This window comes from Protopterus annectens, chromosome 1.part2 (genome assembly GCF_019279795.1).
Source record: "Protopterus annectens isolate FY-2018-M chromosome 1.part2, PAN1.0, whole genome shotgun sequence".
Taxonomy (NCBI): domain Eukaryota; kingdom Metazoa; phylum Chordata; order Ceratodontiformes; family Protopteridae; genus Protopterus; species Protopterus annectens.
The window spans coordinates 448,251,274-448,269,289 of record NC_056727.1 but is presented as its reverse complement, the minus strand read 5'-3'; the positions used below and the strand labels follow the sequence as shown (position 1 = coordinate 448,269,289).

The 18,016-nt window shown below is 44.9% G+C and overlaps 1 protein-coding gene across 1 annotated transcript in view; it reads right to left on the bottom strand.

Moving 5' to 3' along the window:
* POLR3F (RNA polymerase III subunit F) overlaps positions 1–18,016 on the bottom strand; it is a 1,043,854-nt gene that overhangs the window by 765,106 nt on the left and 260,732 nt on the right. The window contains exon 3 of the mRNA XM_044056984.1: positions 1,435–1,502. Coding sequence (XP_043912919.1) covers positions 1,435–1,502 — 68 coding nt within the window. The remainder of the gene's footprint in view (positions 1–1,434; positions 1,503–18,016) is intronic.

The following is an 18,016-nucleotide window of genomic DNA, read 5'->3' as shown; positions in this document are numbered from 1 at the left end:
GATAGTATATAGGTGGAGCTACCTCTGCCAATGAAAGCAAAGTCTCAGTTATACAGGGCCTACAGATTTTTCCAACAGGCCATCTTGAATATCACTTAGTAAAATCATTTGGATATTTGATGTCATATGCAAGTCATGTGAAACAAAAGAAACCTTAGAAGAAAAGACAGTCTTCATGGATGCCCAAAACCTGGTGTCTTGTCTAAGCATCTCAATAACTGTCCTCAGAGCCCTGGTGAAGTAGCAGTCCAGTTCCGAATCGCTCTGTGCATTTCCAGAGAGGACTCAAAATAGGTGGAGATTCCAAAGAGTCAGATGTGAGACTAGGGGAACATAACACCTCTATTTTTCTTTTCTAAACTATGTAGGTCTTGTGGTTTCAGGCCTTAACATTCACAGTCTCTCTCCTAAACATAGCACAGTGCTTGCAGGAAGAAACTTGGGCTTCCTAACCCAAACCAAAGAGACACTGCGTGGAACTCCTTAGGTGGAATTTGTTTTCTTACATACACAGACACATACCTCTGCTGAAACATATTTCAAAGGGATGGCAAAGACCTTCAAAAATACAGAAAATCCAGTTTCCAAGACTCACACAACTTTTTAAGTTAAATCCAGTAATACAAGCTGCAAAAGTCAAAGCAACATTCTCAAGCTGAGAACTTATTCTCCAGAAGTCACCTGAAAGGGACTTGAGGGACATCCGACTGATCATTCCTTCATACGAAAAAGAACTTACTAATAATGCAAGTGTCTCGTTGCTGTAAGCAATATGTCAGAATAATGTCGGGTAAGGAGGAACTACACTCTTAGGGACCCATCTGAAAAAGCTCTGAAAGTCAGACAAGAAGGTTAGATATCTGCTTTCAGCAAATCCTATGGATAGTGAATAACACTGCAGAGGTGATCCCTAGATGAACACTCTCCACTGTTTCCCTGCCCCTGCCCCTGCTATGGACTCTGTGGTTATATCAGAGGGGCAGTCATGCAACAGACATGTGCAGCATATTCCCTTGCCTCTGTGGCAAGCTCAGCCATGTCTCCACCCTTTCCCTTTTCGACCATGCCTCTCAAGAGCAACATCTCCAGCCTCTACCCAGGACTGTCACAGGAAACGTTCACAGGTCTGTCCTACCCTCAAGGATAGTACTGCCAATCCCTTTCCTGAAGCTCCACCAGTCTCCCAAGCCTCTACTAGAACTCAGGTTAGCTGGGCTGCAGTTAGGGCTTTAGCCCTCTATGCCACCAGAGTAGTATAATTCTAATGGTTTTATTTTACCTTGGTGGATTTTCCTTTTACAAGGTTCATGTACCAGACAATTCAAGTGTTAGGTATTCATGTATATTCAAACTTTTTGCACAATACAAAGATTTATAAAGTTATGCATGCAAATATCACCTTAATGTTGCTATCCTGAAGGCTAATGTACTTACCCAGCACTCTGTGAATCTTTGAGCCTGTACAGCAGGCCTGTATTACTTCTCAGGAGGTCCAGTTGCCCCTGAAACACAGAAAGGTAGTTAGCAATTGAGGTAATACAATTTCACATTGAATAATAAAGCAGCCATAATCTGAAAACAAAACAAAAACTAAACACATCTTTATGCGAAAGAGAATGGAATTTACATCTTTTTAAGGGCAACCTGCATTCACATGACAGAAAAACTAACTAGTCTCACCTCTCAATGGCATTTCCAGTCAGACGGTGCTTTTTCAATACATGGTTAGCGTGATTATACACAACAGATTTCAGTATTCGCATAAATAATGTAGTTGCAGTGAACAAGTAGAGTTTTGAAAAAACAAAAAGACTGACAAGTAGGAAAATACATTTAGTTAGAAGCTTTCCACAGCTGCAGATGTATGAACACATTCACTGCTGCATTACTGACAACACCTGGGACTTATGCCACAGAAGGCCTGACATCTGGCCCAACTTCCAGTGCTTTCACTATTGTTTCTCTAGACTGGGTAGATTCCCTCCCACTTGTATTGTCAGCACTTCTGTTGTACAACTGGGATGTTCTCCCACATCAACTTTAAGTGTTTCTTGCCCCTGTCAGCTCCAGGGATTTGAGGGTGAGACTACAGCATGGGTAACCCAAGTAGCATACGTCTCCAAGAATGGCAGCCCAACCACAAGTCATTTCACAACTGCCACTCCAGATTCTAGGTCAACCTCAAAAGGAGGAGTGCTGTTTATGAGTAGAAGAGAAGGAAAAGAAACTGAAAGATGACAGGGTCCTTGCCCAACCCCAAAATTCCCACAGGAATGGAAGAAGAGGAGCAGAAGGAGAATATTTTATTCCAATAGTGAATATATTTGAACATCTGCAATTATTGTAGCTTTCTAGCATAACTGTACCATGTTCACTGCATTGCTCCCTGTGGTACTAGTGATAGCACTTGGGAAGATTTACACAGCTTATGGACCCAATGGGTGGCTAAGGCCAGAGATGTTGTTTGCAGTACACCATGTAATATGGCCATGGCAAATCCCACCCTTGATTCAAAAGGTATGTTCACATTATAATATGTAAATATAATAATGCCTAGGAAAGAGGCATTTTTCATGTTAAGCATTTGAAGGGCAAACCAACAGCCTGTCCAAAAGGTGGCAACGTTAACTTATCTAATATATAACTGTGGTCACCACAGTGGAAAGATTACTTTCTTTGAAGGCCTAAAATGTTTACCATTTAAAGAACTGCATTACTGGTAAAGAATGAAGAAGCGGATCCCCAGGTAGGCATGCTAAAACTGCACATGCACTATTCTCAGAGGCAAAAAAAATCCTGATTTGTCAGAGTTTGAAGGTATTTAGGGATCAGGGACCCTGAAATCTGATTAGGGTCCAGATTCCTCCTGCTACCAGAGAATCCTTTCTATTTTCCTCACATCTGGTTTACTAGCCTCTCTTAAGATAAGTAAGCATGCCCTTGGAATGTATGTGCTTACAGGGGATGAGAGCTAGATCATCTTAGCTGTTAATCTATGGGTCTTCATTTTGGGGTACATGTGTGGACCCCTCATTTTGTGTAAAGACATCCACACACTGAGACAGCAGAACAGACTATTTCCTTATAACACTTAGTAGGAGGGAGTACCACTGCTGTCTTGGCTAAAAGGGAGCAAAGTTTACCATTTTGTCTTTCCTCCTTTACCTTGTGTATTATCTTGCAGAAAAGAGGAACTCGAGGACAGACGTATAGAAATTGTGTAAATAGAAGGCATCTAATGATCAGGCCCCAATGATTAGTGTCCCACTGCAATTTTTTTTCTGAGCTGCTTGCTTTCTGGAGAAGTAAAAATGTTTCTGGCACTCCTCACATGGGGACCAAATCCATAAATATATCCCTGTTCTGCTTCCATTCATAAGAGTCTGCCTATTTATTCTGCCATTCTGCCTCTTTATTCTGCCATTCTAGTCTCCTAGAATGTTTCCCTGAAAAAGGGATATAGGCTGCCTTGTGGATCATGCCCGACTCTTGAGCCAGGTACCACACCTTCAAGGCCAGCCTGCACAAGGGGTAAGTGTGTGTTCCCCAAGTTATTGATGTACTATAATACTCTGATGATATCTGTGAAGATATGCAGGATCCCTAGCTTAAAAATAAGTTCTGGCCAGATTCCCAGTTTCCCTGAGTGGGACCCCAATGCAATGTCTAAGGAATATGCAGTGAATATCTGGATTTCTAGCTCTGGCTTGAATGGTACCCTTAGGTTGACCCTCGTCAGTTATATTCACCACAAGACCTTATGTCTAGGCAATTCAGATCCTGTGTTCGAGCTCAGAAAAATCATAAGCCTTAGTTACAGCCATTTGCTCAACCCAATTCCCAGCTCAGAAAAATCATGAGCCTTAGTTACAGCCATTTGCTCGACCCAATATTTCTGAAGAGTACTCTGTAGAAATTTTTTTAAATCTGCCAACTCATTACACATCTCAAACATATATTCCCAGTTACCCATTTCTACCACATCACACTTCCAACATTTGCCATCTACCTGAGAAAAATTCTATGAAATCTGCTTAGGGTACTTCCAAGCAAAGATCTTAAACATTCTGGACTTTGTTGCATACTTAGGAGCCATATAACAACAACAATAATTGGCTCTGTTCCTGTATCACCCCTGGATAACTCTCTCTCTTCACTCCTCACTTTGCCTTAACCGAAACCTCCTATCAAATCTCCTTTTAACCTTCTCTCTCCCCACTTTTCATATTGCCTTGCAGTTAATCTCCTAAATCTCTTCTTCCACTGACAACTTTTCCATCCTAAACTTACCCTGCTGAAAGAGTATAGCTTGCATTTACCAAAATTGGTAGCACTGTAAACATTCTGTATACAGTAACTGCGTCAATATTTTAACAATCCTGTTAATGCTTACTGCCTGACTTTTCTGGAAATACTGTATATTATAACTGTAAAGGAGAAAACACAGGAACTGCTACCAAACAAGTCAAACAAGAAAATACAGTTGCAAAGGAACGTTCGAGTGTAGCAATATAGTGTAGCTAATTTAGCTATAAGTAAACACTAATAAGTAACTTAAACTAAGTTTATTTGGGCGCGTTTTCATCTAAAATAACAAGACTTCATCAGAAACATTTGAATGACAAAACCAGTAGTGCTTTTATACCTTACAACAATTAAATAATTACCAATCAATGAAAATACCTCCCTCTCATTATTTAAAGAAACATTCTACTATTCACAGTTCATCCATTAAAAATGCCATTTTAAACATCTATACTTTACTATTTAAAATACTACCTAGTATGTTTATTATTATTTAAAGGTAATAGAAACTTTATCGAACCATTAATTAAAAAACTTTTTACAAAAAAATACATTAATATAACATTATATGAAAAAACATTATATACAAAACATAATATAAAAATGTTTTACAACTTGAATGAGTGGTATTTTAAAACTGGCATAATACTACATTGTCATTCAAATGTTTCTGATGAAGTCTTGTTATTTTAGACGAAAGCACGCTCAAATAAACTTATTTTAAGCTACTTATTTTAGTCTGTTACTAGTCTTTGCTTTTTTGTTTTTATTTGTCTTCTTGGGGCTTTTCCTCCCGGGCCTCTGCTGAAAATGGGCCGTTAGCCCAGTTGGACTACCCATTAAACAAATGTAAAATAAAATATATGTCCTCCCACTGTTTTCTTTTAAATTGCATACCTGGTCTCTCTTCCCAACCTTTTTTTAATCTCCTCTTATTGTTATAGTCATCACACAGTGTTTTATAAGCTGTATTATTTACCCTTTTTTAAGAGCAGCTCCTGTTCTAGATTCAACTACAAACCCAACCACAGTAGGTCTTTCACTTAAGATTCCCCTATCCCTTTCTCTCTGCCTATACTCTGACATCAATCCCTGGCCAGACAGTCTATCTAGCCTGCAGTCCAAATGCCTTCTTGGCCTCATCCCACTCTATTACCTTTCCCTCTTCAGTTATTTGCTCTCAATATCTTGGTTCCTTTGCCAGTTTTCTCCAGTAAACGCCAGTCCTTTCCAGCATATTTTCTGTATCCCTACTTGCAGCAAACTTTTTCTCCATTCTAGTGTTGGCTTAGTTCTTGGAATTCTTTCAGCTACTTTATGAATATAACATTCTGTAAAGCTGCTGTTATTCTCCTTAAGGATCTGCACCCAAAATCCCACTCACTGTCTTTTTCTTGAACTACTCTCCCCTTCCTCACCATTCCTTTCCATCTTGAATTATAACCTTCTGCTTGTGTTATGTATTTCAGCATTAACTGTAAAGCTCTAAAATATCCCTTTATATCAGGTAATCCTAAACCACCTTGTTCTCTTGAAAGGATCAATTTATCCCACTTAAATCTTGTTCTCTTCCCCTCCCAGATAAAATCCTTCAACTCTTTGAGCTAGAGCTAATGGCAAATTAGTTTCCTTATTTCAAGGCTTGTCTAAAGCCTTCAACACAGTTTGTCACAGGAAACTTCTACTTCAAATGTCCTCATTACGTGCCTCTCGGCCCACCCTTCTATGGTTCAAAAGCTACCTATTCGACAGGAATCAGTCAGTAAAATGGCACTCTATCCTCTCTCCATACCAGTCACCACCAGTATACTACAAGGCTCTATCCTTGGTTCCTTCTTCTAACATTCTCACCAAACACCCTCCATACATCCACACAACAGGCATCCCTAATACTTTACACATATAACTCCACACTCATTTACACATCTGACATGACACACCTCAAAAAAAAAAAATACTTAAGAAGCTTTAACAGCAACTGAAACGTGGCTTTGAACTCACAACTCATGCTCAGCACTGAAAGAAACAAACTACTACCCCCCAATCCCTCTCCCGTGAAAAAAAAAACAAAATTTAAAATGCTCTCTTTTGATAATTTGCTATGAAAAGTGACACAAACGGCTGTATTATTAGAGATGACAGTGGATGATAATCTTAAATTCGATCTGCATATACAAAATTTCATGAGAAAAAACTCATCAAAAACTAGGGATGCTTTACAGAGCCCAAAACTCTCACGAACACAACTAAAGCTACACTTACCACTACTCATCTCCTTCCCACACTTCTTTATGGTGCTTCTAGCCTTACTAACCTTCAGGGATCACAAAAATCAAAACTTGAACAATGCAGCAAATACCCCCTTCAGAACTCATCACTGTAAAAAAAATAATGTATTTCGGCTTTTCACGATTAGGGGTCGCCACAGCAGAACTCTGGTCCGCTAATGATTGGCAGTAGATTTTTACGGTGCCGAGGTGCCAGCCCAACGCCCAACCTTCAAAGAAGGCACACCCATTCACGCACGCACCTACCTGCATGTCTTTAAGCATCACTCGACCGTGGGGAGTACATGTAGACTCCACACAGAAGGCGCTCAGAACTCACCACTGTATAGCACTAAAAAGCCTAGATCACAGGCGGTTACTAGTCTAATGACCCTGGGGCCCTACCAAGCCTAGCCAAGAGTTTATCCTCAAAAAGAAACCGTAGTCAGCATCTGTTGCCCCTGTCAGTGAGGGACACAGGTGGAACCCCTGGGACAAATTTGTGGTTCCCCATCCACTCATCAAGGTTGCGCTTGAAGAGGGTCAGCGAGGTGCTCTGTTTAACATGCATGGGAAGTCGATTCCAGAGAAGGGGCAGCCTCTGGTAAACAAACTTGTCTCTCCAGCAGGTTTTGTTGATATCGCTTATTAGATTCAGGGCTTTTGAGTGGGTAGTGTGTGAGGAGTTACACTTACAGATATGGAGCATCTCTAGTAGGGCAGGGTCCAAGATTGTCTTGTAGGCGAGACACAGATCACCCCTGAGCAATCTGTACGATACCGAGTAGAGTGATAGTGATTTGAGCCTGTCTGCATAGGACAGGTGTTGGAGGCCATGGATTATCTGTGAGGTATTTCAGTGGCCTATCCAGCTGGTGCAGATGTTTGGAGAGGTACATCCAAAATGGGGTGTTATACTCAATTACTGGTCTAATGAGGGAGGAGTATAGAGAGGCAATAAATAGAAGTTATGTCCTTACCATAACGTTCCATGTGGAGTGTTCATCTCGCCTTTGTTCTTACACATGGGTTCGGAGCCGATCCTCGGCTCCGTGCCGGCCTCTTGCAAGCTCTGCATCGAGAAGAAGCTCGAGACAATCTAATACCCACAATCCCCCTCTGCCTTTACCTCAGATCTAGTTTGCAAGCAAACCAATCTATAGAATAGCACACTCATGCTCACATCACATATGTACAGAAAGAATCTACACATAACTATATACATATAAGCCAGACAGACATATAAAAATATATATATATGTCAACTATGTACACAATATTGTAACAGTAGCAGAATGCTCCTGGCCAGGCATCAAAGAACGTTCTTCCTAAGGGTGGGAGGGTGGGACTGTAAGAACAAAGGCGAGATGAACACTCCACATGGAACGTTATGGTAAGGACATAACTTCTATATGTGATAGTGTTCAATCTCGCTGTTTGTTCTTACACATGGGTAGCGTCCCTAGCTCCTTGTTCCTGAGGAACTCACGGGAGGACGTTCTTGAGCACAGTGGAACCAAAGGTTGCCCTGTCCCTAGAAACATTGTCTACCTTATAATGAGAAATGAATGTATGTGGTTTAGACCAAGTAGCAGCTGCACAAATAGCGTCCAGTGGTAGGCGGGCTGCATGAGCCAAAGATGTAGACACTGACCTTGTGGAATGTCCTTTGGGTTTGTGTAACAGGGTTTGATTTGAAGAATCGTAGACATAGATTATACAATCCGTTAACCATTTAGAAAGAATTCTTTTGGTAACTGCAAGTCCTTTCCTGCTATCAGCAAAAGCCACAAAGAGTTGATCTGTTTTTCTGTGATCCTTTGTTCTATCCAAATAAAATCTTAGCTGTCTGTGAACATCTAATTTGTGTAACATATACTCCATTTTGTTGGAGTGGTTTTGAAGAAAGTGGGTAATTCAATGGACTGATTAATATTGTTAATAGAACACACTTTAGGGAGGAAGGATGAATTGGTTCAAGAGAAACTCTGTCAGAGTGAAAGATCAAATACGGTGCTTGATGGAAAGAGCCTGAAGTTCAGATACTGCCTAGCGGAAGTAATGGCTACCAGAAAGAGAGTTTTCCAGGATAAAATTTTAGTGAGCAAGAAGAGGCAGGTTCAAAGGGGCAACATTAATTTAGATAGCAACAAATTTAGACTCCAAGGTGACGAGGAGATCTGACCGGTGGTCTAATATGAAAAACTCCTTTTAAAAAGGCTTTACAAAGTCTGTGAGCCGTAACAGGAGCTCCACATTCTTCCACATGGAAATTCGAAATGGCAGCCAATTGAACTCTTAGTGTAGCAGGAGAAGCACCCTGATGGAATAAGTCTGTTAAGAACTCTAAGATCTTATTCAAAGGAGCTATAAAAGGATCCACATGGTGTGTATTCGCCCAGAATACAAATCGCTTCCATTTGCTAGCATATGTCTTAGTAGTGGAAGCTTTATGCGAAGCCACCAAAATATCCTGGACTGCTGGTGACAAAAGATCAGACCTGGCTAAGTTGGGAATTGGAGCAGCCAAGCTGCTAGATGGAGGGACAGAAGCGCGGGATGGGGAACCCCTGACAAGTGAGTCAATAGGTCTGGCTCTGGGTCCAGAATCTAGGGTCCCCGAATGCAGTGTATCTTCAGGAAGGGAAACCAAATTTGACGAGGCCAGAATGGGGCAATGAGGATTATCGTCCTGTGTAGGTTCTTGGCTTTCTGGAGAAACTTTGATATCAGAGGAAATGGGGGAAATGCGTACAGGAGTCCCGGGGGCCAATCGTGAACCAGTGCGTCCCTGGGGACTTCCCTGGAGGGTAATAGGGCAAAGTAGCTCCTGCATTTGGCGTTCATTGGAGACGCAAACAGATCGCAGGAAGGCTGGCCCCACGTGCGAAAAATCCTTTTCGCTACTGACTGTCTTAGGGACCACTCGTGCGGTAACAGAATTGCTCTGCTGAGCCTGTCGGCTATGACGTTGGATGACCCCGGATGTGCGTTGCTATTAGAAAGCGACCCGTGGACTCCGCCCACTGCCAAATTCTCATGGCCTCTCTGCATAGCTGATAGGACTTGGTTCCCCCTTGCTTGTTTATGTACCAGACTACCGACATGTTGTCCGTCTGAACTGCAATAGTCCCTAGAGGAAGAAGGGAGCAAAGTGTTGCAACGCTAGAAACACTGCCCTCAACTCTAGAACATTGATGTGCAGATTGTACTCCAAATTGGTCCATTCGCCTTGGACTGTCTGTCCCTGAAAGCTGCCCCCCCACCCTATCAGGGAAGCGTCCGTGGTCACTGTAACTGTATGGTAGCACAAACGGTCTCCCTTGGGAAAGGTTGAACGTTTGAAGCTACCAGTTTAGATCTGCTTTGCATGTCTTTGTTATAAGAATCTCGTGTGTTAGAGGTAGTTGTTGAAACGACCATTGTGCAAACAGCAGCCATTGTAGGACTCTCATGTGCAGCCTTCCCAGGGAATTGCAATCAGGAGGCTGACATGAGGCCCAACACCTTTAGCACTAGTTTTGCAGGAGATTTCCTTGACAAGAGTAGAAGCGAATATGAGTCTGAAGTGATAATATCCTTTCTGGGGGAAGCCTCAGAATCAACTGACGTGTGTCTAACTCTGCTCCTATGAACAAGATGTTTTGTGATGGCTGAAGTAAGGATTTTCCGAAGTTTACGGAGATCCCTAGGTGAACACACAGTTGGAGAACAAAGTCTCTGGCCTGCAGTAGTTGACGCCTGGTGGTGGCCGAAAGGAGCCAGTCGTCCAGATACGGAAACACCTGGAATCCCTGGCGTCTCAAGTGAGACGCTACCACTGCCATGCATTTGGTGAAGACCCTGGGGCTGAGGTCAGACCAAAGGGCAGGGCTCGAAATTGAAAGTGACTGGCTCCCAGCCGAAGCGCAAATGATCTCTGGATGCCCTGGCCATTTTGATGTGGTAGTATGCATCCTCTAGATCTATTGAGCACATCCACTCGTCCTTCTGTAAGAATGGAAGGATCGATTGAAGCGTGACCATTCGACACTTTTCTTTCTTGACGAAAGTATTGAGGTAGCTTAGGTCTAGAATGGGCCTCCAGTCCCCTGTTTTCTTTGGAACTAAAAGAACCTTGAGTAAGTCCCGAATCCTTGCTGGTCCGCTGGGACTGGCTGGATGACTCTTTTTTCTAGCAGCTTTGAAATTTCTAAAGCTGCTGGCTCTCGCAGATGGGGCGGTACATCTGGGAGTCTTTTCTTTGGGATGGGATGAGATAGGAAGGGTATGTTGTAACCTCTGGTAACCACGCTTTTACCCACTTATCTGTAGTTATATTTTGCCAGGCCTGAGGGTATAAAGCTAGCGACCCCGACTGCCTCCAGAGCAGGACAGTCGGGCCTCCTCTCAGGAGTGCTGGAAAGGTTTACCAGGGAGTGTTTCCCTGTCACCTTGATGTTGCGGACCCCTCTGCCGCCAGGGCGGCGTCTTCCACCTCTGCCCCTCCTCTGCCTCTAGAGGGGCATCACCCTGTGTGCTTGAGAAAGACCCTTGGGGTTTTGAAACCACATTTTCCACCGCGTTGCCCTTTGGGGTACGGTCTGGTTGGGGTGGAAAACGGACTCCGACAGCAGACAGAGTCTTTCCCTCTTGTTCACACCGGTAAGGGTCTCCTTTACTTTGGGGCCAAAGAGAGTGGCACCGTCAAATGGGGCGTTTGTAAAGGAAGACTTGAAGGCTTCCGCAAAGGAGCATAGGCGCATCCAGGATTGTCTACGAAGAGCAATCGCTGAAGCTGCTGCCCTACTCGAACCTTCGCTGCGTGAAATCAGCCTCATGGACGAGTTAACAATCGATGTTAGGGTATTAAGTTGCTGTCACTTTCTCTGAGACAGCTGCATCTGTAGCACCCTGGAGGGTATCTCCCAACTCTTTGACTAGATCCTCTGTAGACGTGTAAAGTGGGTCAAATAGTTCAGGGACCGCATGGAAAAAGCCGCTGAACTAAAATGCGCTTCCGTATCTATCCATCGTCCTAGAGTCTTTATTAGGAGGATGGATAGACGAAGAAGACTCCGACATCTCCTTTTTCGTGGCTGCTGCCACCACCATAGCGTCTACTGGAACTCCTTTTGTAAGGTAGGACTTATCCTGAGGTGCTGTGATGTACTTGTTAGGTTTCCTTGGAACAGGTTCCACTGTGTCAGGAGCCTCCCACGCCCTTCGAGCAATTAGGTCCATTAGTTCGTCGAAGGGCGGAGTGACCCAGGAGGAGGAAGGGCGAGCACCAAATGCCTTCAGCAGAACTGACTCATCCTCAGAAGGGGGAAGGGACTGCCAGTCACCTCTCTGCTTCAGGATCTCCAATATGTCCGAAAAGAGACATCTTCTGAAGGTGACTTAGGGGAGCCCTCTGACTCATCTAAGTCAGTGTCAGATGTCAAGGATTCCTGTGGAGAATCCAAGTGTCTCCTCTTACACAATCTCTTCCTAGGGACTTCCTCGGGGAGCATCCAAGAAGCCTCGGAAGAAGAGGGGCACCTCCAGGGTGGCTGAGACACTGGTGCCCGACGCTTGGATGTGGCCGTGGGTGCAGATGAAGACAAAGGCCCTTTATGGGGAGGAGAAACTGCTTCCACTGATGTGGTTGTCTGGGTAGACAACACCTTCCTCATCAGGTCGAACGCCCCGGTCCCGCATCGAAGAGTCCCCGGTTCAAGAAATGGGAAGAATCCCGACACAGGCACGAAGGCATCGACCCGAGGACGGAGCGAATCGATCCGTGCGAGGCCCGAGGGAGAGTCGGAACCGACACGCCGGTTCGACTCGCCCCGTACCAAGAACAGACCGTCGGCTCCGAGACTCCGGTACCGGGTCCGACGGAGTCGAGGTGAGGGGAACAGACCGAGAAAAAGACGGTTCTGGACCCGAGGGCTCCACAATCAGTAGATCAGCCTCTTCCGGCTCCAAAGACTGAATCGGTCTCGGAGGAGGAATTTAAGGACAGAACCCAAAGGGTTAGAGTTGCTGGCGCTGTGTCAGACTCCAAGCCGGTCACAAGTGGTGTCCCACAGGGCTCGGTCCTTGGCCCCCTATTGTTTGGCATCTACTTCTCAGAAGTACAGGCCAACATGGGAGGACTTTGGCTGACAAAGTTTGCAGATGACTGCAAACTGGGCGCCATAGTGGAAAGTGCATCGGACACTGATATCCTTCAGAAGGGACTCACGGAAACAGATAGCTGGTGCCAGAGCCATGGCCTGAAGTTAAACGCCAAAAAATGTATAGTCATACCCTTCGGGAAAACAAGGTAACCCCAAGCTACCATATAGGTGGCAATCCACTAAGCACAGAAGAGGTTATCAGGGACCTGGGGACCCAGGTTGACAGTGGCCTTTCTTTGACACTCACATTGCTAAAGTGGTTAGAAAGACCTTCTACATTGCCCACCTGATCATGAAGGGATTCACATCCAGATCTAGTGAGGTCATTGTTCCCTGTACTCTTCACTTATCAGACCAATGATCGAGTACAATGCCCCATTCGGGATGTATCTCACCCGACATCTGCAGCAATTGGAGAGACCCCAAAAGTTCCTCACCAAAAGGATAAAGGACTCCAAAATCTGTCATATGCTGCCAGATTGAAGAAACTCCAGCTCTATTCAGTCGCATACCGCCTGCTCAGAGGTGACATGTGCCTGACATACAAGGCCATGTCCAACCCGGAATTAATGGACATGCTCCACCTCAAAAATCCAAATCCACCAAAACCACTAGAGCAAGCGACTTAAACCTTAGCACGGATATAAATAGGACGTGCTGGAGGGATAGATTTATCACTCAGAGACTCCCTATGCTGTGGAATAAAATCCCGGTCCATGTGAGGCAGAGCACCTCGCTGACTCTGTTCAAGAGAAATCTAGACCTGTGGATGGGAGATCGTAGGTTTACCCCGGGAATCATCTCTGGGTCACTGCTGGACAGAGGCACAACAAACTAATGGGCACAGTATTTTTTTCATATAAGGGGTGGCGTAAGCCACAATAATTTGGGCTAGGCTTATAAATGCCTTAGGGCAGATAGCCTAGTATAAACCTATGAACCTATGAATGGATGGAGATACAGGAAGGCCTTCAAGTTTCGACACCAACTGGGTGGAAACCGAAATAAGTTTAGAGAGGGCCGAATGCTCCAATAACTTCTGCACCACGCGATCCACATCGACATCCGAAAGTTTGGAGGAAGAACGGGTCGAAGGAACCGAAGACGGAACCGACCTCAATATGGCCGAAGGAGGGAGCTCCATCACCGGTTCCAAGACTCGAGGCTCAGGAACCGATACCAGTTGAACACTCGGCCCCGAAGTCTGTGGAACCGGTGATCTAACCTTTGAAGAAGAGCTCGGAGCCGATGACTTAGGCTCCGACGTCTTCGACTCCTTAGAGGACTTTGATGCCTGGTCAGAAGCATCCAGAGCCTCTTGGAAAGCCGGTTTCAATAGACCCCTGTCCATTAGTTTCCTGCGCCTATCTGTCATGACCCTCCCACTAAAAGAGTGACAGATGGAGCAATCCTCTTGTAAGTGGAGAGGGCCAAGGCAGTAGACGCAGGAACTATGGTTGTCAGTGACCGACATTTTCTGGCCACACTGACAACGCTTGAAACCAGACTTTACCTTCTCAGACATTACAGGGAAGAAAGACAAATCCAGTAAAAAACAGTCAAGTCCGATAAAGTTAGTCAAAAACCGATAAAATTGTCAAATCCGGTAAAAAATTCTTCTCAACTAGGCAAGATATGAAGGGTGTAGGCCCCGATAACAATTTGACCGATAATTAAAGTTAACGGTACCAATAAATTAACGGAACCACAACACAATCACACAGTTAACACTGAAAAATATCAAACAGACTAGTATCCTAATAAAATATAACAATAAAAGTTATATCTTAGCTTAGAAACTCTCGAGCTAGCTCCCAACGATGCGTATGCAGCAGCGGCAAACTAGATCTGAGGTAAAGGCAGAGGGGGATTGTGGGTATTAGATTGTCTCAAGCTTCTTCTCGATGCAGAGCTTGCAAGAGGCCGGCACGGAGCCGAGGATCGGCTCCGAACCCATGTGTAAGAACAAACGTCGAGATTGAACACTATCACATTAAGAAGTTATGTACCTACCATAACGTTCCATGTTAGTTGTCTTCTCTCGCCTTCTTTCTTGCTTGATGGGTTCGGAGCCGATCCTCGGCCACTCGGCACTTGCTAAGCTCGAGAGTCACTTTTACCAGCTCGAGGCAGCCCCATATCCCATGATGCAAGGCGGTAAGTACTCAGATCTCGTTTGATGACAAAGGGCAATAGCACCAAGCATAAATACTTCCCAAAGGAAGAAAGAAAGCCTACAGGATGAAAGAAGGACCAGTTCTGAATGGTCTTCAGCATAACAATCTCTTGTAGAAAGGTCTGTCCAGGCCTGGGGGAAGGAGGGAGGGTCGCAAGAAAGAAGGCGAGAGAAGACAACTAACATGGAACGTTATGGTAGGTACATAACTTCTTAATGTTAAGTTGTCAATCTCGCCTTCATTCTTGCTTGATGGGACCGCGTCCCTAGCACCTCTATCCTGGGTGGCTCAACGGAACAGACTCTTGAGGACTGTAGAGCCAAAACTGGCTCTGTCCCTGGAGGCCAAGTCCAATTTGTAATGGGAAACAAAAGTATGAGGAGTGGCCCAAGTGGCCGCTGCACAAATAGTGTCTAAAGGAAGTCTAGCTTGAAAGGCTGTAGAAGTAGCTAAGCTCCTAGTTGAATGTGCTTTAGGTTTTGAGCACAGCTGTTTTCCCTTGAGCAGATAAATTTCAGAGATGACAGAAGAAAGCCATCTAGATAAAGTCACTTTAGAGACAGGAAGGCCTTTCCTGTTATCCGCATAGGAAACAAAGAGTTGATCGGATTTCCTAAATTGTTTAGTTCTGTCCAAATAATATCTGAGTTGGAGGTGGACATCATGATAATGTAATTTTTGTTCCGATCTGTTTGAATAGTTTGGAAAAAATACAGGGAGATCAATGGATTGATTCAAATTAGCCTTTGAGGCGACCTTAGGCAAAAAGGTCGGATTAGTTCTCACGATACTCTGTCCTTGTGAAAGACCAAATAGGGGGGTCGAACCGAAAGAGCATGAAGTTCAGACACCCTCCTGGCCGATGTAATAGCTACTAGGAATAATGTTTTCCAAGAAAGAAATTTTAGGGAGCAAGAAACAGCTGGCTCGAAGGGGGGAAGAATCAAGGATGTCAGCACTAAATTTAGATCCCATTGAGGAGGAGGATTCCTGATTGGAGGCTTTAGCAGGAAAATTCCTTTCAAGAAGGCTTTACAAAGCCTATGGGACATGATATTGTGATCTGCGATCCCGACATGAAAGTTCGAGATAGCAGCCAGTTGAACTCTAACTGTGGAAGAAGAGGAGCCTGCATGAAAAATCTCCGCTAAGAAAAGGTGACGATGGAAGAACGGAAACCAAATTTGTCGAGGCCAATAAGGAGCAATGAGAATCATTTTGGCTCTCAAAACAGTAGCTTTCTGGATAACCTGAGGGATTAGAGGAAAAGGAGGAAAAGCATAAAGAAGTCCCTGGGGCCAATCCTGGGTCAGAGCGTCTCTGGGGGGATGGCCTGACAGAGGGAAGAGAGAGAAGAAGTCTGGGCATTTGCTGTTTTGGGGAGTAGCAAAAAGATCGCAACATGGGCGACCCCATTCCAGAAAAATCTCCTCCACTATAGATTGCTTGAGAGACCACTCGTGAGGCATGAGAATGGCTCTGCTCAATCTGTCCGCTAAAATGTTGGTTTTCCCAGGGATGTGCGTTGCTACCAGAAACCAATGAGAGGAGATCGCCCATTGCCACAGTCTGAGCGCTTCTCGACACAAGGGGTAGGACTTGGTTCCGCCCTGTTTGTTGATATACCAAACTACAGACATGTTGTCTGTGTGGACTGCAATTGTCCCTACAGGAAGAGAGTCGTTGAGGGCTTGCAACGTTAAAAGCACTGCTCTCATCTCTAGGACATTTAGGTGGTACTCGAACGGTTGCCACGTCCCATGAACCATCCTGTCCTGATAATGCCCCCCCCACCCGATCAGGGAGGCATCCGTGGTGACAGTGGCTACCGGGGATGGGGGTACAAAGTGTCTGCCTTGGTGAATCTGGGGAGAAGTGATCCACCAAGCAAGATGATTTTTGCAAATCTGTGTCACCAGAATGTGGTGACGCATTGGAAGTTGTTGGTAAGACCACTGAGTGAACAACATCCACTGAAGAAGGCGCATGTAGAAGCGAGCCAGGGGAAGAAGAGTAATGGCCGCAGCCATGAGATCTAATACTTTTAGAACCATTCTGGCCTGTACCTTCTTGTTGGCTAGAATGATCCTGACATGACTTTGAATGTCTGAAACTCTTTGGTCTGTAAGGGTAGCTGACATCCGAACAGTGTTTAAGTTTGCGCCTATGAAAGTAATAGACTGGCAGGGCAATAAGGATGACTTTTCGAAGTTGATCGAGATGCCCAAATGAGAACAAAGATTTATTGTGTAATCCCTGGCTTGAACAAGCTGATGCCTGGTGGTGGCTGACAGGAGCCAGTCGTCGAGATACGGAAACACCTGGAATCCTTGACGTCTCAGGTGAGCCGTGACCACTGCCATGCATTTGGTGAACACCCTGGGGGCTGTGGTGAGACCAAAGGGCAGGGCTCTGAACTGGAAATGACTGGACCCCAGTCGAAAGCGGAGAAATCTCCTGGAGCGTCTGTGAATTTTTATGTGATAGTACACATCCTGAAGATCTATTGAGTACATCCAGTTGTCCTTCTGCAAGAAGGGTAGAATCGACTGAAGAGTGACCATTCGGAATCTTGTCTTCCTCACAGACTTGTTGAGTCTGCTGAGATCCAATATTGGTCTCCAGTCTCCCGTCTTTTTGGGGACCAAAAAGAACCTTGAGTAGATTCCGGGCTCTGAATGGTCTGTTGTAACTGGCTGAATGGCTCTTTTTTGCAGTAGTTTTGAGACTTCCAACTCTGCAATTTCCCTTAGACCGGGTGGTACGTCTGGGAGGGAATTTGAGGGATAGAAAGGACTTTCCTCGAAAGGAATTATGTAACCCTCGGATATGATCGACTGTACCCATCTGTCTTGAGTGAGAGAACGCCAGGCTTCTGGGTACAGTGATAGTCTTCCCCCGACTGCCTCCAAGGAGGGACAGCCGGGCAACATCTCAGGGATGCTGAAAGGGCTTGTCAGAGAGAGAGACTCTCTGTTTCCCTGGTTTTGTGGACCCCCTTTGCCTCTAGAGCGGCGTCTGTTGTTGTTACCCCCTCTGCCTCTAGGGGTAAACTGACCACGTGAATCCGGCGTGACTCCTTGGGATTTGCGGAACCACATTTTGCCACCCTTCTGTCCTT